The sequence below is a fragment of the Sphaerodactylus townsendi genome, linkage group LG11 (assembly GCF_021028975.2).
Source record: "Sphaerodactylus townsendi isolate TG3544 linkage group LG11, MPM_Stown_v2.3, whole genome shotgun sequence".
Classification (NCBI taxonomy): Eukaryota; Metazoa; Chordata; class Lepidosauria; order Squamata; family Sphaerodactylidae; genus Sphaerodactylus; species Sphaerodactylus townsendi.
Genome location: NC_059435.1, coordinates 69,780,687 through 69,801,651, shown reverse-complemented (window position 1 = coordinate 69,801,651; position 20,965 = coordinate 69,780,687). Strand labels below are relative to the sequence as shown.

General features: G+C 43.8%; 1 protein-coding gene across 2 annotated transcripts in view; it reads left to right on the top strand.

The window, feature by feature from the left end:
* The window catches only part of ACTR3B (actin related protein 3B), a 32,996-nt gene extending 24,181 nt beyond the window's left edge, over window positions 1-8,815 (top strand). The window contains exons 10-12 of one of the 2 annotated variants that reach the window (XM_048511496.1): window positions 3,907-4,032; window positions 5,895-5,978; window positions 7,690-8,815. In XM_048511496.1, coding sequence (XP_048367453.1) covers window positions 3,907-4,032; window positions 5,895-5,978; window positions 7,690-7,797 — 318 coding nt within the window. In that variant the 3' untranslated portion in view covers window positions 7,798-8,815. Of the gene's footprint in view, window positions 1-3,906; window positions 4,033-5,894; window positions 5,979-7,685 lie in introns of both variants that reach the window. The other variant, XM_048511497.1, reaches the window with a different exon arrangement.
* Window positions 8,816-20,965: the final 12,150 nt, after the last annotated feature.

The following is a 20,965-nucleotide window of genomic DNA, read 5'->3' as shown; positions in this document are numbered from 1 at the left end:
GTCTGATTCATCAGAGAAGAGTCCTCTGCTCAGGTGGAGGAGTGGGGAATCAAACCCGATTCTCCAGATTAGAGTCCATTTGCTCTTAACCATTACACCACACTGGCTGTCAAGAGTTTCCGGACCTAAGGCTATTCTTCCATTTGTACCAAACAACAACACAGCTATTCTGGATGACCAAATATCTTCAAAACTTTTAAGCCAGTCGAAAAGGGGATGTCTTAGAAACCTACACAGTAGGTAGATGGGCACCGTTCCGATCAGCTTGAAATCGCCCTTTGCTGGTAGAGTGTCTGTATCATACTTATATTCTTCTGGCTGGAAAACTAATGACTTTTTTTGAAAGCCTGCTGTCGTTTCTCAGGGAAAGTTGAGACCACTTTAAATGATCATCCAAAGCTCATAACTGCCTTCCCATGCAGGCTAGCATAAGGAAGGAGGGGGGGATTTTGCCAAGCTGGCTGCAGTCATGCCTGGAAGACAACCCATCTGAGCCCTGAGAAAATCCTTCTCTGGTCTCATCAGCATTCTGCGTGTTTCAGAGCGGTCACACCCTGCTGCCTCCCTTTGTTTGACTTTTGATTCTTGGGGCTTAAATTGGGATCTCTCTAAGGAAATAAGATTGTTTTGGATGGCTTCAGACCAGCAGTGGTTTGTATCCAGTGGTGGTTTTCTGCCAACATGAGATGTTTCACTGGTGAGGAAGATGGAGTGCAACACGTTTTATTGACCGCCCCCACCCCCCAGTAGCTGCTAGGCATACAAACTCGGTGTTGGGAAATTCCTGACGATTTCAGGGTGCAGCCTGGAGGGAGATAAAGTTTAGGGAGGGGATTGGCCTCAGCAGGGACCTGGTGCTGTAGAGTCCCCCCTCCAAGCTGATCTCTGTAAACTGATCTCTGTAATCTGGAGATCATTTGTAACTCCAGGAGAAACTCAGGTTCCGCCTGGAGATTGACAACCTTCCTTGCGGCAGATCTTCCCACACATTGTGCCCAGTATGTTTTCTGGACCCTCCCTAAGCAATGGGTGAAGAGCGTGCCTGAAGTAGCAGGGACAATGGTGCATAGTGGCTTGGTCAGGACTTTGGTCTCGAAAGTTGGCTGTCGAAGCATTAGAGGGATACCTGGTGGAGCTTCGCCACTCACCTGATTTTAATAAGAACTTGTTCAGGTTCACTTTTGTGAGAATAATCAGCAGATGCTTCCTGGCAGGTCAGAGTATCTTGGAAGGCTGGCCATTAATGGGAAAAAAACCACACACACAGACGACGACGCTATCATTGACGACTACACTATTAATTAACTCAGGGTAACCTTGGTAACCTGTTAGTCATTAAGCCCTCTCAGAACCCCTTCCTCAGCCTCACTTAGAAGATTTGGATTTATAGCCCACTTTTTTCTACCATGAGGAGTCTCAAAGTGGCTTACAACTCCATCCTTTCCTCATAACAGAACACCTTGTGAGGTTGGTGGGGCTGAGAGAGTTCAGAGAGAACTGTGATTGGCCCAATGTCACCCAGCAGGCTTCATGTGCAGGAGTGGGGGGAAATCGATTCAAAAGATTAGAGTCCACTACTTACGTGGAGGAGTGGGAAAGGGTGGAAGGAGGCAATTGTAAGCCACTTTGAGACTCATAGCAGAGAAAAGTGGTGTATAAAAACCACCTCTTCTTCTTCAACTGATCTTTTGAATGCTTTGATACATGTCCAGATTGCAAATGGTGAACTCCTGGGAAGCAAATAAATACTGACTCAAGATGTAGAATGTCGTGGGTCTGGATGTGTCCTGAAATATTCATGAGGTTAGCCCAACGTGCCAAAATCTGCCAGATGGTTAAATTGCATTGGCTTCGTAGTCTGGAAATACATGTGCGAAAAAGCTCCCTCTCCACTGGATTTTTGCTTATGAAGATGCTTCCACTCAAGCGAATACTTTCTGGCAATTTTTCTTTAGCTGTGCTTTTCTCCTTGCTCGGCTTTGTGTTGCAAGCTTTGCGTAGCTCCAGTCCTGTGTTGGGAGTCCTCCGAAGATGGCTGTACCTGGTTGTTCAGCAAGGCACACGTGTGGTCATTTGGGCTTAGGGAAATCAATCGATGTGCCTCAAATCTTCTAGCGAGCAGCGAGAAGACAGCAAGTTAGGCAAACTCTTCGTAAACCTGAAGGCACGCTCTGGCACACGACGGCTTTCTCCCAACCCTTCTGCAGCATTTTTCCATGGTTCTGAGATCTTCCTCCATGCTGTGGTGGATGAAAGTCCCGGGATTAGTCACAGCATTGCTATTTCCTTTGTTATAATGCATCCAGACTAGATGCACTCGAGTGACTGCCCCCTGCCTTGAACAATGTGTGGTCTCCGCATCAAAAGCAGCCTTGAATTTGCCGCAGTTCCAGTAAGAGGGCAAAGAAGATATTTTTGACTCATGAAACAACAAGCTCCCTTCCAGGAAATGTTGGCTCCACGTGCCACGTAGGCCTTTTTCCTGTACGGTGTTTAGTACTAACAGACCCTGTTCTCCAAAAGAGTTGGCTGCGCCCGGCTCGAGGGAACCATGGGTGCAGCTGAGATGCTTTTTGCATTTTTGCAGCAGCAAGGATTCTAGTTGTTTAGTTTTAAGAGGTGCTTTGGAGGGCTAGCATTAACCTTCTCTGTGTAATCTAAGCTCCTTCGTCCTGTAGCCCTTTGTGGACCCAGGGGGGAGGGGGAGGAGGGGAGCGAAGGAGAATGCCAGCACCAAACAGATTGGGATAAGAGGCCCTATCTTTGGTAGACACAACTGCAGCGGTAGTACTGGTGCAGCATGGAACAGATCCAGTATTATGCGCGATCTCGCCTGTCGCCTCTGAGCGTTCTTCGGGATGGTGTGTAGCATAAACCCAGTGGGGAAAAAAAAACCACATGGAGTTGCAAGCCCTGGGATCCCACATGGACACAAGCCACTACTTGCTTCCCTTGTCACCTGGTGTGAGAACCAGCTGACAGCCCCCAAGCTGGGCATGCCACTGACTGGCTCCACCCCCAATGCCCTGTATGGGAGTCCCCAAAACAGAAAGGTCCCAGTTTAGTTTTAACTTTTTTTGAGGGGAGTGTTAATTTTTAAATTAATTTTATTTTACACTTCAACAGGGCATGATTCCTATATGCAACAAAAATACAAGGCGATAATGTGGTAAATGAAGCTGTTTTAGTGCTCGTGACATGTTTTGATGGTCAGTGCATTAACGATAGGTGCATTTCCCCACTCACCACGCATCCCATCCCCTATGCCGCCGTGCTTCAGCCTGTGCTGGCATCCCCATCGACTCCGCGCTCTGCGCTGGGATCATCAAAAGGTGCCAAGCTTATTAAGAGCGCCAGGATGCCATTACCGCTGGAGGGCACGACAGCGTAGCAGTTTCGTGCTGGCTTATTGTCACGCCCCTGTCGCGTAGCTGCCGGGACCCTGGCTACTTGAGGAGAGTAGCACGGGGCTTAAGGTAAGTGGGGGAGCAATTCTTTCTCTATGTAATTTAGGGTTCCTTTACTTAGCCCTTTTCTGGTAGAAGCCTTACAGTGAACTCCTTCTTTGTAAGTCTTGGATGCGAAGTGCTTGTGTAGCCTCTTGTTAGCTAATGGGTATGCTTACTGACACCCATTTTGCTCTTAAGCATGTAGTGAACTCATGCAGTGAGAAGCAGCTGGTTGTCCAATCAGCTTACGGCACAGGCCAGGGCATGCCCTGTCTAGCCCTGTCTGCAAAAGGAACACCACTTTTCTATCAGAATGTTATTCTCAAGTCAGGACTTTTGGGGCATTCCGGTAGAGCATTCCGCGGCATTTGATTTTCATTGAGGCTTGCCCCCAGCGGCAATTTGGGTTGTAAAGCCTCCAGGGAGGAAAAAAAATGGTTTTCTCTTTGTCTTGCAGAATGTGGTTCTTTCAGGAGGATCCACCATGTTCAGGGATTTTGGACGCCGGCTGCAGAGAGACTTGAAAAGAGTCGTGGATGCTCGACTGAAAGTCAGCGAAGAGCTGAGTGGTGGCCGGATAAAGGTAAACAAGAATTCTGTTTATTGTCGAAGGCTTTCACGCCGGATCATCTGGTAAGGGAGCTTGAAGAAGCGGTTGGTAGTTTCTAGTAGTATTGCCGATGGGACGCTTCGCCTTCGCATCTGTGGCTGGCATCTTCAGAGGATCATCTGAAGATGAGATCCTCTGAAGATGGCAGCCACAGATGCAGGCGAAACGTCAGGAGAGAATGCTGCTAGAACACGGCCATACAGCCCGGAAACCACACAGCACCCAAGAGTTCTGTTGCCTGTTAAAAAGCTTCCAATGAGCCCGAGAGTGCACGTCTCGCTGTTAATGAAGCTCATAAACCAAGAGACAGTTTCAGTCGGGTGGGGAAAGTATTGACTCAAGCCACTGTCCAGTGCTGAGCTGCTGTGGCCAAGTCAAAATAGTTTCTGTGGCTTCCACTAGTACGTGAAGGAGCGAGTAGTTTGCAAACTGCTGTCTGATTGAAGGAAATGACAACTTTCAGAGCATCTGTGGAGTGGGCTTGGTGATGTTTGTGCCACAGAGATGGGGAAGGGCCTTGGCTCTTGAGCCAGTGTGGTGTGGTGGTTAAGAGCGGTGGACTCTAATCTGGTAAACTGGGCTTGCTTTTCTGCTCTTCCACATGAAGCCTACTGGGTGAGGGAGCAAGCATGTTTTCTGCTGCTCCAGAGACTAGGACCAGGAAAAATGGGCTCAATGTGAAGGAAAAGAGATTTCACCTAAACATCAGGAAGAATGTCCTGGCAGTAAGGGCTGTTTGACAGTAGAATTCTACCTCAGAGTGTGGTGGAGTCTCTTCCTTTGGAGGTTTTAAAAGAGAGGCTGGATAGCCATCTGTCAAGAGTGCTTTGATTGTGTGTTCCTGCATTGCAGAAGGTTGGACTAGATGGCCCCTGGGGTCTCTTCCAACTCTATGATTCTATGAGTGACCTTGGGCCTGTCATAGTTCTCTCTGAGACCTCTCTCACGCCCCCACCTCACAAGGTGTCTGTTGTAGCGAGAGGAAGGGAACGAGTTTATAAGTGCTTTCCTGAACTCTTCTTCTTATTTATTGTGGTTAAAAATTCAGGCAGGCAAAAGGGAAAATTAAGAAGGCAGGAGAGTAGAAATCTCTCCACCTCTCCAGTGAATTCCTCTGGATTTCCCAGTGGTGATGCTGCAGATTGAGTTGTTTAAAAATATTTCTTGGTGGTCTTCTGCAGCATGCCACTGGAGGCAGATAGGTGGTGTTTGATTTTACCGTCAAGTCACAGCTGACCGATGGCGACCCCATAAGGTTTTCAATGCAAGAGACATTTGGGGATGGTTTTTCATTGCCTGGCTCCACATAGGCTGAGAAAGTTCGGAGAGAACTATGACTGGCCGAGGGCTTTGTGTGGAGAAAGGGGAACCGAATCCCGTTCTCCAGGTAAGAGTTTGCCCTTCTTTAACCACTTTACTTGGTTGGCTCTAGCAATGTAAATGAGTTACTGTGAGGAAGGGAGTTTGGATTGCATTTGCAATTATGCTCCTTCCTCTGGAAATGAAGCAGAAGCAATTCAATGCTCTGGGTCCTTGCAGTAACCTATGGGATTCAGAGCAAGAGGGTGTTGTGACTGTGACTGAACAGTGGGGCGTAGCCATCTCTGCTGAGAAGAGTGGGCAGCTGAGCCGATGACCAGCAGAAATAACTGCCTATCCCTTTGTACATTTGGATATTGAGACTCCCCTTTTCTTTCTCTCACAGCAGTCCCTTGAGATATGGGGTTGAGCTTCTCTTCCATCAGAGAAGTTGTGCCTGAGTGGGTCCATTGTCTGATGCTCTCTGATGCTTTGTTTGATGATGTACTGAACCAGCGGTTGTGCTTGCTTTCCAGCCCAAGCCGGTGGAAGTGCAAGTGATAAGTCACCCCATGCAGCGCTACGCAGTCTGGTTTGGAGGATCCATGCTCGCATCCACAGTAAGTGTCCTTTGACGTTACTTTCTTGTCAAACTGTGGTACTGAAAGAGGGACACGGAGTAATGGATTCCAGGGGCAGGAAAAGAGATTCCACCTAAACATTAGGAAGAACTTTCTGACTGTCAGGGCTGTCCTATTAAACAGATCAGCAAATATATACAGTCAAACCAATACTAAAAAATCTGAGGCCAGCCCAGCCTAGGAAACATGGACTGTATATATAGTGACACAAGGCGATGAACTAATTGGTATATGCAATTACTTTGAGTATAAAGTCAGTAGATAAGTCATACACCATTCATAAAGATATATTGTGATTATATTATAAGTAATATTCAACTGGATATAAAGGTAATAACAAAACATACAATGAGGGCACTTAGGCAACCTAAGAAGCGTAATGGGACTGTACTTATTGACAAATACTCAGAAGCATTGTATAAGATGTCATAAACATTGTACATAAGGCAAGAAACTTGCAACATTCATATTTCGTTCCAATAAATCAAAAGAGTCAGTATCACCAATATTCAATGAGTAGAAAATATTAAGACGAATTGTGGTAGTAGACAGCAGCAGCTCCAGCAGGTGGATGAAGACACCACGGCGACAGCAGCCACATTCGCAGAACGCGTTGCGCGCCAGCCCACGTTTTCAACAGAAATTTCTTCAGTGCGTTCAGGTAAATATAGTAGAAATAGAGATTGAATTCTCTTCTTGCGTGTTTAGCTAAGTAAAGCAGCATACAGCTTCAACATTCAGTGAATCAGCAAGTCAGGGCTGTCCGACAGTGGAATTCGCTGCCTTGGAAGGTGGTGTTAGCCAATACACCAACATCTTTACCAGTAGGTGTTTTGGGTTTTTGGCACTTGAACCAAAGCGGTTGCCTGTCCCTGAACAAAGGGGAGAGCTCAGGGCTCAGTGGAAGAGCATCTGCTTAGCGTGCAGAAGATCCCAGGTTCAGTCCCTGGCATCTTCCTGTAAATGGAATCAGGTTGTAAGTGGCGTGAAACACTTGAGACCCTGGAGAACTTTTGCCAGTCCGAAAATACTATCTTTGGTGGACCAGGGGTCTGATTCAGTATTCAGGAGCTCTGTGTTTGATAGGGGGAAATGTGGGTGATAGATTGTGATGGCGTGAGCTTGGAGGTAGCCAAGACCCTTGGTTTTTACTCTGAAGTGGAGACTTAAGGCTACATTCAGATGTCACGAATCAAATACATGTTTATATCCAACAAGGACAAATCCAGGTTGGGTTGCTGCACTCGTGAAGTCCTTTCACCCCCAGTGAATGGAGCATGATTGAGTCCCCTTATTTTCACAGGCTTTGCATTCAACTGCAGGTTGCTGTGACATCTGAATGTGGCCCCTGGACAAATGGAGGATGGTTCCTTCTTCTCAACCTGTGATACAAAGCTCAAAAACATGCTGGTCTTTGAGGTGCTGCTGGATTCACATTTAGCTTAGACCAGGGGACTTCAAACTATGGCCCTCCAGATGTTCATAGACTACAATTCTCATGAGCCCTACCACTTGGCCATGCTGTCAGGGGCTGATGGGAATTGTAGTCCATGAACATCTGGAGGGCCATAGTTTGAAGACCCCTGACTTAGACCTTGATGTTGCACCTCACCTTTTCCAGCTGCAAACTATTTTTGTATAAGTTTTTCACATGTGTTTTCTTTGTGTGTTTTTTTTTACCCTCAGCCAGAGTTTTTCCAAGTATGTCACACCAAGAAAGATTATGAAGAATATGGTCCTAGCATTTGCCGTCATAACCCTGTCTTTGGAGTTATGTCCTAGCACCTGTTGCGGGTAGACATATCTGCGCTGAAGTCTGTTGTGTCTGACGGAGCTCCTTTGGTTGTGGGAGAAGAGAAGAGCACTTGGTTTGAAATGCTGAGCTGTGGTGTGTGTGCCCACTTGCTTTGACGGGGAGTGCTTTGGTCTTGTGGAATGTATTGGAACCATGCCTTGCAATGCAGCGGATAACCCAGAACCATTCTGGCCAAAAGCCACCTACGTGCCAACTCTGGGAGCCTCTCCTTTCCTCAATGGCAGCTTCTAGCCAATGGACAACCCTTCCATCTTTGAAGACTGTGGAGTCTTGGGGAGAAATAGAGGTTGGGAATACAAGCCGACCCTGAGCTCATTGTCATGGTCCTTCTGGAAGTGGAAAGGGACACTTAGAGATTTGTCTGTACGGGTATCAACCATGCAGCCTGTTCAGCAAGAGGGAGGCCCAGGTCTAGTAAACCATCGCCTTTAGCTTCATTGAACCTAATGGTCTTCCTGGAACATATTAGATTGTAAAATTGCACAGGCCTTAGTTTGTAGAAAAATGTAACGCTCTAACCATGCAATACAAATGTTATATTTCAGAGAATTTTGTATTTTATGAATATGATTGCAGTGGGTTTTTTGGGTTGACTGTGAACAGGGAGTGATGTTGTCAGAATTGATAGCAGGCTGAAACTAAATCTACTGAAGACAGAGGTCCTGTGGGTGGGGCGGAGCAGGGGTTCCAACTACCAGTTTTGGATGGTGGGGCTTTAACACCTTCCTCCTCAGCCAAAAGTCTGGGTGTAATCCTGGAGTCCTTATCTATGGAGGCCCAGGTCACACATACCCATTGACTTTTTTTCCATTTCTGCAATGCTGAGCAGTTGGCCCTCTTATCTGTCCCACACTGACCTTGCCACTGATCCGTGTGACAGTCACCTCCAGGCTAGATTACTGTGGGCGATTCCGCACATGAATAAAATAGGTTCGACCCAGTTCCCTGAGAAGGGTACTGACCTAGGTCGAAGCCATTGCTGGTCCCCACTGCAACCAGCTTGATCCCAGCTCGGAGGGCAGAATCATTCTGTGCCTCTTCGCCGCTCCGTTCTGATTGGCTACTGTTTTACGGCCATGTTCCGTCTATCCCCACACACGTTATAAAAAAAAACTGCCATAGGAATGGAGGGACGAAGGTGACGTTTTTTGATTGGCCAGCTGTACGCATGCCCGAAACACTCAGCTGTGATTGGCTGAATGGGGGACTCCTGGCACCAGAGATCCGCACTTTACTGGAATCGAGCTGAGTTCGAGCGTGGTTCCCTGAAAAAGTAGTAGTTCCCAACTGGAGTTGGAAATGTGACCGTTACATGGGGCGAAGCTGGTACAAAACCACGTCGATCCCAGTGGTTGTGCGGAGCACTTAGGTTGAACGCAGCTCGAAGTTAGGTCAATAACGCAAGTGCGGAATCTACACTCCCTCTACACTGGCCTGCCCTTGAGACTGCTCCAGAAATTGCAATTGGTCCAAAGTGCAGTGGCTAGAGTACTCACCGGAGCTCTGGTGGAAGAGCACATAAGACCTGTCCTCTACCAACTGCACCAGCTGAGTTCCAGATAGTTTTCAAAATTTTGGTATTAACCTTTAAGTGGTCTGGAACCATAGTACCCTTGGGATCACATTTCCCCATATTACCCATGGAGAACCCTTTGGTTCCCCGACAGCAATCTCCTGGTGATCCCCAGCCCCAGGGACATACAGCTGGCTTCCACTAGAGACAGGGTCTTGGAACTCGCTGTTGGCGGAAATCAGGGCTCTGTGGGATATCCAGCAATTTTGCAGTGCATGTAAAACCGAAGTATTCCACCGAGATTATAACCAAAGCTGATATGGATCTCTGTGAATGTATGTTGGCCCTGAAACTTGCACCCTGCTTTTCACCCAAGTAAGATGTATAAAATTGGGTGAAATTGGTATTCTGTATGGGCAAATAATTTTGATTGTTTTCAATCACCATCAGGGAATTTTATGAAATGTTTTAACCAATAATTATCTAAATTATTGTTTTATGACTGTTGTTCAGCCATGTATGCCAACCGCCCTGACAGTTTAGGCTGGGGAGGGCGGGGTATTAAATCAAATCAATACAATAAAAATCGTAGTTATGCCAGCTTCTAGTTGTGTTGAAGTGTACTGGTTTTCCTCCTTTTGGGGTGTATGTGTTCTTGCTTTTTACTTTGTTTAAAGGTACCACTTGATCTAAATGAAATGTCTTTTTTTTAAGCCTCAAATGAGACATATTGCTATTTATTTAATATTTTGTGTGTATTTTTTTTAAATGGGGGGCAAGTTGATTGGCAGGTGAAAAGCTGTCAGCTGCTAGCAAAATAAAAGCTATTAATATGTTTACATGTATAGCTATTTTGGCAGTGAATTGCTTTTTTAAACAAACACCTGAAAAATTCCACACTTTCTTAGAAGTGGGGATATTTGGTGTGTGTGCCTGTGTGTGTGTGTGTGTCTGGCAGATAGTGAAATGGTCTCTTGAGATGGTGAGCTGCAAAATAAGAAGGAAACTTTAAGAGATGAAAACATGTGGACCAACCACAGTGCATAAAGGAAGGTATAGTGGAATTAATCTCAGGTGAGTGGCTGTGTTGGCCTGCAGTAAACAGCAAAATTTGAGTCCAGTAGAACCTTTAAAGACTGGCAGGATTTCTAGGGTATAAGCACCTGAAATTCAAAGTTCCTTTTGTTAGATCATATCTGACAAAGAGAGCTTTGAGCGTGAAATGCTCATACCCTGGAAATCGTGGTTGAATCAGTTTCTTTTTATGGACGCGGCAGCATTGAGGAATCTCTCAGGGTGGGAAACCAAGCGCATTATCATCTGGTGAAGAGTGCAGGGTTTGGCTGTAAAATAAGCCCGTGGATTCTTCCTACTTTCGAGCATTTTGCCATGAATTCACGCACCATCCATGGGGAGAATTTGGGAAGGGAAAGCACAACTTTTCTGGTCCTTGCTTGGTTCTCTTTGTTCGCTCCATGCTGGAAGCAATAAAATGAGGCTGCTAAAGATCTTCCAGCAAAGTCCCATGGCCGGAAGCCAGCCTTAGTAATGTTTACAGGAATTCATGGGAAGTTGCCAAGCTATGTTTGAAAGGATAAATAGTTGGAATCTTTGACAGTAAAATCCATTGTGTTTGAATAGGTTATGTTCATTTGCTAATCCAGTCAACCCGCTCAGAGTATTTATGCATCATGTCCATTGATCATGTCCACAGCAATGTAAACTTTCAACCCCCAAATAGTTCGTTGGGATACCTGGTGGGTGAAAGTTTTGTTACTCTGAGATATGAAGCAGTCAAATTTTAGTAAATGAAGATCCGAACCAGTCAGATCTTAGTAAATGAATTCAATTTTTTTTGTCACCATGCAGAAAAGAGCCTAATCCATATTTAATCTGCAGTGTCTCAGAACTCAAAAGGAAGGAATTAAACTGGTTTGGATCTTCCTGTCCTTTTCACCTGTCCTTATTCTGAAAACATTTTTTAAAGTTTTATTATTTTCTCATTTATCTAAAATATCAACAATACAAAAACCAGAAAGTATAAAAAATAAGAAACAGAAAACAGAAACAAACTTACAAAAAAACCCCATGAAAAATAGTAGAATGAATATAAAACATACAATGCATATAAAATACTGTATTTTTTTTATCGGGGGAATTTTACTTCCCCTCACTTGATTACCACTGCTATCCAAATATGTTAACCACAACTACAATACACATTCACTTGGAGAAAAAAGCCCAGCAATTACATTTTGCATCTTTTGTAGATTAAAAAATTATCAAAGTTAAACCTCATTTTTTAAACCATTTCAGCACAGTGCATAAAATATAGTTTCCATTTCTCATCAAACTCTTGTTTTGACCTCCTATTTGTAAGATTAGATAACTTGGCCATTGGATCATGTCTGAAAACTTGTACAAAAATTGGGAGTGGGGAGAGTGAGTCACTTGAGAGGGGGTACGTAATGACCTTTGTTAACTATCCTGCCAACTGGTGGTGACTGGCTTCCGATCCCATTACCCTACCAGTTGAACTGTCTTGCCAGTAAATACTTAATAGTGCATGGGCTTGTTTGTTACAAATCTGAATCATGTTGTACTTACGTCTCACTGCGGAACTTTCAATTAAATACAATTAGCAAACCCTTGACGTGACTTGAAGTGCTGATCTTCCCGGAAACAATTCATTCTTTACGATCCTGCTGCTGTCTCTCATCTGGAAGAATCTCTCTTTTTTTTTTTAGTTATGTCAAACAAATGTCTAAAGATGCTGGAGTGACAAGATTATTCAAAACTGCCAGAGAGGTAGATGGAAGCGAAAAAAATGTAACTTGCTTAACTGAAAAAATGTAACTTGCTTAACTGAAAAACATTACATAGTATGAGAGTTATTGTGAAATGAAATGATAGAAGTACGTATCGCATTGCGGGACAGTTATCAGTTACATCCATTTTCAAAATAGTTTTCATTTAAATTTATTTTTGTTTGTGTAGGACAATGGCCCAGGCTAGCCCAATCTCATCAGATTGCCGAAGCTAAGTAGTGAGTATTTGGATGGGAGACCACCCAGGAATGCAAAGGAATACAATCGCTCTGTTAGTCTCTTGCCTTGAAAACCCTACTGGGTTACTATAAATCGATTGCGACTAGATGGCACTTTACTCACACACAAAGTGGTTTGGTCCAGCAACAGCCTTAGCTGTTCTGTTTAACTTCAGTGTACGTGCTTCTTTCAGTCCATTCCTTGCAATCAAACTGATGTGGGTTCTCTTAAATCAGTAAGCAAACTTTTGACAAGTCCTTGTTTGACCATAGGAATATCTGCTTTACAAACCTATATTGCAGGGTTGTCAACATCTAAGAGCAGAGATTTTCTGGAGGAAATGGCATCTTCTGAGGTTTGGTATCACATCGCATTTATGGTATCCCATCTTAGCTGAGCTCTCTCTATTTCCCAGACTCTGCCATTCATTGTCACTGCCTTCACATCTCCAGGAATTTCCTAAACTGCAGTTGATAGCCAAGTTATGCAGCTTTAGAAAATCATGGCTTCCTCCAAAGAATGCTGGGAGTTGTCGTTTAGCGCGAGTGCCCTGTGGGAGACCTTTTTCTCCTCAGATGTGAGGCAAAGGAATAACAACTAAATCAGTCTGACTGTGGTATAGATATTTTCTGGGGTGGCTGTTGTTCAAGTTTATGTGTGCAACTGAGATTCATAAATATCCTGGTGAAAGAACGCCTCAAAGCAACAAATACTCATACTGCTGGTGGGAACTAATACACCCTACCCTCGCTGTTATCTGGTTGTGTTCTCTGTCGTGGTTCCTTCTCACAGGTTTTCCCCTATTTAGGCACATGTTTTATTTAAGTGGAAGCTCCTGTTACTTTGCTGCCTATTCTACTCTTTACCTCACAGCTTGCTGGGTTCCCCTCCCATTTATCAGGTGGAATAGCCCACAATCCATCAAATGCCAGTGGCAATTAAGGGATTAGAAATGGGCTATAATTATAGCCCCGTCGAATAAAGTTTTTAAAAGAGTCTGCAGCTGCCTATACTGTAATTATTCTGTCTGTTCCCTGATGAGCCAGGATTAAGTGTGTGTGTGTGTGGGGGGGGGGGATTATGAACTATTTTCTCAGAACACACATGGATATGGCATTTGTAGTGTAATAGCACAAAGGAGACTGTCCTGTGCTGGAGAAATGCACCTTTGATAGAGCCAGGGCTATACTACTTGGCTGCACTGCAAATCTGCACAGTCTGTAAATCCACCTCAGTGTATCCTAATGAAGTTTGAAATTCAAAAATGTTTCCCAACTATTGCAATTTTCCTAAATTGCGCTGAATTGTGCCCCCTCTGTTCTCCTGTTTGAGGGTCCCTTCACATCTTTGGGACACACCGTGCCCCCCTCCTTGTTAGGAGGATTTTAAAGTATGGGTTTTTGCGGGACGCCAATTTAATGTAGCAATCTCTGTTTTAAATTAATATTTTAGAGTTTATGGGGCTGAGTTCTTAATGTTAGATATTATTTATTGGTGCAACTACGGAATTTATACAAATGATTATAAAAACATGAAACATAGAGTGATAGGCCCAAGAAAAGTGAATATGGATATATGGGAAAAATGGAGAAGTAAATGGATGCCGGGCATTCTGGATAAAGCCCCAGTGGCAAGCGTGACTGGAATAGAAGGCTGGAAAATTATAAAGAATTTGAAAGAAAAAGGAATACATAAAGTGTCTGATTTAGTTTGTGAAGGAGAAATTATACCATTACAAAATCTAATAGAACTGGGAGGGAGAGAAAATTGGTTGGCAATAAGAGGCTTATGGGAAAAAACTAAGGAAATTTAGAATAAAAGGTGATTGCATAATAACTCAATGGTTAAAACCCCATGAAATATTAAAAGGGAAAATTATAGGATCAGTATATAAGTATATGGTAGAGGATAAAGAATTTATGATAAGAACTTTAAACCAAAAATGGGAGAAAGAAAATATTTTAGATGCAGAAAAAATAGAAAGAATCATGGAGAGTATGAAGAAGTTAAAGATTGAAAAATATGTGGAACTAGAAAGAAAGATTTTACTTAAATGGTACAGAACCCCAATACAACTAGCCTATATGATTAAAGGATTAAGCCCAAAATGGATAGCTTTAAAAAGGGCTTGGACAGATTTATGGAGGAGAAGTCAATCTATGGCTACCAATCTTGATCCTCCTTGATCTCAGATTGCAAATGCCTTAGCAGACCAGGTGCTCAGGAGCAGCAGCAGCAGCAGAAGGCCATTGCTTTCACATCCTGCATATCAGCTCCCAAAGGCACCTGGTGGGCCACTGCGAGTAGCAGAATGCTGGACTAGATGGACTCTGGTCTGATCCAGCAGGCTAGTTCTTATGTTCTTATGTTCTTAATGTTGGCATTGTGGAGAAAAAGGAGCATATTATACTCATATGTGGATAGAATGTAAAATGGTGAAAAAGTTTTGGGAAAATATATTGAAATATGTAGAACAGTTAGTAAAAGTAAAAATTGATATAAACAATGATTTATTAATTGTGGGGATAATAGAAGATAAAAGAGTGAATAGAAGTTTGGAACCAATGTATAAAATAATGATTAGAGCAGCACACGCAGTGTTGGCTTTGGGCTGGAAAGATAATAAAAAATGGACAGTTTCAAAATGGATGGAATACATATGGGAACAAATACAGTTAGAGATTTTTGAGAGACTGACAAAAAATAAACTATGGGAAGAAAAGATGGAAGATATTATGAAACTATGGACAGTGTATGAAAAATGGATGGAAGAAGCCGGATTTAACAAAGAACTATGGAATAAGAGAATAAGAAGAATGAATCTCCTGCTGCTTGCATAAAATAATCAACAGACAAGGGGGGGAGGGGGAAAAATGGAAAAATGTATAGATGAAATGAAGATATTGATTGTAACAAATGTATGAAGATTCTATACAATAAAAATTATAAAAAAGATATTATTTATTGGTTGTTATTTACTCGCTCCTCTTGTTATTTGTATTTTATGCTGATCATGTTGTACACCACCCAGAGCCCTCCAGGGATGGGTCGGTATACCAAATTGAATTAACCACCACCACCACCACCACCACCATCATCATCATCCCCTCATGGGCACCCCCTTGTCATGGGGAAGGGGCTTGTGTGCTTCAATGATGTTGAGAGCTATGCTGGAGGTAGGGTATACTACCAGAAGGGGCTCCCATGCCAGACAGTCTCCACTGAGAAACCAGACTAAGAGTGTCCACCAACCCATACAACATGGTGATACAAATGAAAAATTATTCCATACTGCATCGTTCGTCGCGCGGGTTAACAAGGGCTGCATCGCATGCTGGGGTTCCTGGGCATGCGTCGACAAGTGGGCTACAAGTGGACCAACCATCCAAAAGAAAGAAGTATAGCGCGCAAGAAAATCGTGCCATCATGGCTTGTTACTACAACTCAGAGCCAAAAAAAAGAGGGAAAAAAATTAACATCTGTCAAATTCAGAAGGCAGCCCTGCTGGGATCCGCACGAATACTACGGCAATACATTACAACTTCCTAGGCCTCTGGGTGAGGCTCGAATTGTAATGAAGGCCAACAACCAGCTAAAGATCTGGCAGCTGTGAAATCTACAACAACAACAACAAATAAAACCAAACAATAATACAGAAAAAATGTGATTAAAATGAAAACTGAAAGCTGGCACAACAAAGCACTGTACAGCCAATTTCTGGAGAAAATCAAAGACAAGGTGGATAACGAAAAGACCTGGCTGTGGTTAACAACTGGAACTCTGAAAAAGGAAACCGAATCCCCGATTTTAGCCACCCAAGAGCAAGCCATTAGAACAAGTTCGATCAAGGCCAACATTGAAAAATCTTCAGATGATGCAAAATGCAGATTGTGCAAAGAAGCTAATGAAACTGTAGATCATGTCCTCAGCTGCTGCAAAAAGATTGCCCAGACTGAGTACAAACAGAAACACAACTCAGTGGCCAAGATGATCCACTGGAATTTATGCAAGAATTACAACATAAGAACAGCTAAGAATTGGTGGGAACATTGTCCAGAGAAAGTAATGGAAAATGAGAAGGTCAAGATCCTGTGGGACTTTCGAATCCAAACGGACAAAGTGTTGAAACACAATACACCAGATATCACCGTGATAGAGGACAAGAAAGTGACCATCATCGACATAGCAGTCCCCGGTGACAGCAGGGTCACTGAAAAAGAACAGGAGAAGGTCACTGGATACCGCAATTTGAAAATCGAGCTTCAGCATCTATGGCAGAAACCAGCTCAGGTCGTCCCAGTGGTAATCGGCACGCTGGGCGCCATCCCCAAACACTAGGGCAGCACTTAAAACATCTTCGAATTGACAAAATGAACATCTGTCAAATTCAGAAGGCAGCCCTGCTGGGATCTGCACGAATACTACGCTGATACATTACAACTTCCTAGGCCTCTGGGTGAGACTCGAATTGTAATGAAGGCCAACAACCAGCTAAAGATCTGGCAGCTGTGAAATCTACAGTAATAATAATAATAATAATAATAATAATAATAATAATAATAATAATAATAATAATAATAATAATAATAATAATAATAAACCTGTTCCTTTAAAAATGGTTTTCTTTGTTGTTACCTGCTCTGGTTCCCATTAGTTTAGGAGAAAGGTGGGCTTATAAATAAATCTACAGAGACAAGCATCTAAAGAAATATTTTGAGGATGCCCAGTGGTCTTTTTGATATGGTTACAGCTCATGCTGAGGGAAACGGGGGAGATTTTGTGGCCTGGTACAGTTTCGTGATGCTGTTCTGCACTATGAAAGGGCTTATTTCCAAACTGCAAAAACTGCAATTTCCAAAATGAGTAGTAACACACATGTTTGTCTGGCAGTCACAGGTTCCGGTGTACAAACCCTGCCTTTGCTGTGCAATTGAAGGGGAGGGGTGAAGCCACATTCAAAGTGGCGTGGCCTCAGGCACCCTTGTGCTGCGCAAATTAGCATGTAGGCTGGTGCAGAGAAAGCCCAGCTCCGTACCACCTGAATCCGGAGGTTTGCCCCATACCATCACTTCTGCACTGTTGGGGCCAGAGTTAGCATGCAGGGAGGCACTCTACCCATTCTCAACGGAACTGTCTTTATTGAATTTTTTTTTTTTTTGCCAAGGTTAATCTTGCCACTTGGAAAGAGTTTCTGGGGGAAGGTTCTAGGGTAAATCAAGCTTCAGAACTGCATCAGGTCAGTTGTAGATCTATTAGGGATGCCCAAATCTGGCACTGCCAAAAATTGACCATGATCTGAAATAAAGAGGTGCAGCTCTGTTTAAACAACCACCACGAAAACCAGCATATTTCCTTTGGCTCTGAAAAGTGTGACAAATCAAAATGAATTCAATATTATGCCACTGCTAATAATAGAAGCTAACTGCAGTAGTGGGAAGCAAACTTGGCTCTCTTTGCATGAAATTACCGTGCATACCTTTTGGAAAGACATTGTGCTATTCTTCCTCTCAAAATACCTATTTTCATACTATGATGTAAAAAAAAATCTTAGCAAAGTGTCGCTGAAGATCAGGTGGTTTCAGGTGGTCGCTGAAGATCAGTTGGTAGCCGTGTGGGTCAGCAGTACAACAAATAGATTTGAGTCCAGTAGCACCTTGGAGACGAATAAGATTTTTTAGGGCATCAACTTTCAAGAGTCAAAGGCTCCCTTCATCAGATCAGGCGGGAAACCCAACGCCGTCAATGCATTATCATTCTCTCCTCAATTTTATCCTCACAACCACCCTGTGTGGTAGGTTGAGACTGTGTGACTATTCCAAGGTCACCTAGCAAGAGTTCATGCCAGAACAGCAATTTGAACCTGAGTCACCCAGATCCCAAGATCAGGCCCCTTCCGCACACGCAAAATAATGCTTTTTCAAACCACTTTCACAACTGTTTGCAAGTGGATTTTGCTATTCCGCACAGCTTCAAAGAGCACTGAAAGCAGTTTGAAAGTGCATTATTCTGCATGTGCGGAATGAGCCTATGTCTCTTGCATCTTTAGTTAAGAGGATCGGACAGCAGATGCTGTGAAAGACCTCTGAGACCCTGCAGAATGGCTGTCAGTCAAAGTAGGCAATACTGACCTTGGTAGATGAAGGAGCTGGCTCAACAAAAGGTTGTTGCTTGTGTTTGTCGCAATTATGTCACAGTTGCAATGGATCTGAAATGCTAATTGGCAGGCCAGCGTACCTCTCTTCAGCTGGAATGGCCGGAAAGAGCTTAGGAAATCAGGGCTCCTTTTTCACGAGGGTACTGATCAGAAATTCTAGTTAAAATAGAAAATTGGGCTCTTTCTTGTATTGTTCTTGCGTACATCCCCAACCAACAGGAAACCCATTAAATTCCTCATTGAAGCTGTACATTATTTCCTATGGAAGGTGAAAGTAATAGACAATGATTCTCTGTATTAATGGCTGCCTCTTGGCCTTAATAGAAAACCAGTTAGTTGAAGCTGATGAGACTATTAGAAGTCTCTATGAAAGTGGAGCTTTTATCTTCACAAGCAGGAAGGGGATGATGTTAGACCATTACTGGTTTAAAAAATGTTCTCTCGCAGCACATTCAATCCCTCAGCAAGCTTTAGATCTTGATAAGAATGCACATTTTAATTAAAATGTAGATGAATGAAATGCCTGCAATTAATTGCTAAATTCCCACTGCAGTATGATGCACAAAATCTCTCAAGGCTTTCTTTTGATATCAGGATTTGGCTTTCAGAGTGGAGGAAGCATACACCCATGCAGAGTTCTGTTAGAAGCCATATTCATGGACAGACTTTTCATGAGAGCAGAGCTGGAAGGCCTTTGGGGGTTTAGTTAGAGAAATGCCCTGCCATTCTTCAGAATATAATTAGAAATCAGTCACTTGCATTTCAGGGCCAATCAACTCCCAGTATGGCAGAAAACCCAGCTATGCATCTGACTGCACATTCAACAACTAACGAATAGTCTTCTTGTACCTCTGATATTTGCATCTTCAAGTCATACTACTTATTCTGCAGCTGTTTGCTTCACAGTGGGGTGTTTTTTTTGTTTGCACAGGGATTTTTCTCCTGCAAAATGTCCGTAGTTGAGCCAATCTGCCATTTTGCCTGCTGTCCACTTCTTTTTTCTTTCCATACAGCCTCCACTTGGTGGGGGTCTTTTTGGTCGCTGTCTTTGCTCTAGTGTTAATTTTCTGGTCAGTTTCATGTCAATTTCATATGTTAAACAAAAAAGCCCTTCTGATAGTACTGAAATGGTGGACCAAAGAAGGGAGAAACTGCTGTTGTGTGACTGGGGGAAGGCGGAGAGGAGCAAGAAAACCTTAAGAAAGCTTCACACACAGTGATCTCCTTCACCTTCCCTGCAAAGGAAGTGAAAAATCCATACTTTAACAGGTTTGGGAAACCGTAGGGATTCTCTGAACTGAGAGCATGGTAAGTTCTAAAGAGGAGAAAATGTGTGTATAACCAAGAATCTAACCCAAAGGGAATGTCTGAGAAGGACACCACAAGTTCATACATGGCCTGTGTCTCATAACTATTCTCTAAATGGTATAATCCTATAACTGTGTATGTACCCCTCAGTTTCTTGTCTATAAGGAGAAGCTTTAAATGTTAGATGGAAAACATTGCAGCTGTGGAGAGGCCAGACAAATGCAGTCTACCCGTCACCACTATATACACCTTAAAGGGGCCACAGAAAGAAGCCCTGAGAGCTAATGTAGTGTGGTGGTTAGAGGGTCAGATTAGGAGACCCAGTTTGAATCTCCACTGTGCCATAGAAGCTTGCTGGGTTTGCAGTAATTTTGAATTGGTTTACTAGGATCTTCATTTGTGAGGAAGAAAAAAAGATACACATTCAGCCAGTTTAAAACTTGTCTTTCAATGATCCAGGATTGGAGGCAGAGGCGTATCGGGGGTAAATGGCGCCCAGAGACAAATTGTCTCCAGGACGCCCCCCAGGCTCTGCCCCCTCACCACCCCAGCTCTGCCCCTGATGCCCCCAGGCTCCACCCCCCACTGCCCTCGACCCCACCCATGTCACCATGGGCAAGGTCTAGGGTGCCCACCGCTGGCTGGACTCCTAGCCGGCATCCTGAAATTTTTTTTGACCTCCCCTCCAGGCCTGGAGGGGAGGTCAGAATAGACTGCAGGCTGCCAGCTGGGACCCCAGCCGGCGAGGGGGGAGGAAGGGAGGGGAGAGTCCAGGGTGGGGTTGAGGGCGCTTGGAGGCAGTAGGAAGTCTGCCTAAAATTCGCTTTTAGTGCCTCGGACGAGGTTGAGGCACACCAGCAAAACGATTTAGTAGCAGCAGGAACACGCAGGGCTGATTTTGCACCCCCCACGTGACCAGAAGAGTGGCGCCTGGGGACAAGGGGTACCCCTTTTCCCTAGGTAGATACGCCACTGATTGGAGGTGATTACTTAAGCAGTGAGAAAAATCTCTGCACATAAGTTAATCCTTGAAACTTGTTTATTCAAGAAAATATAACATCCAAATGGCATATGATAAAGACTTTGGGAGCCAGGGGCTAACGGGACTTTCTGCAATGTGTGGCTTTC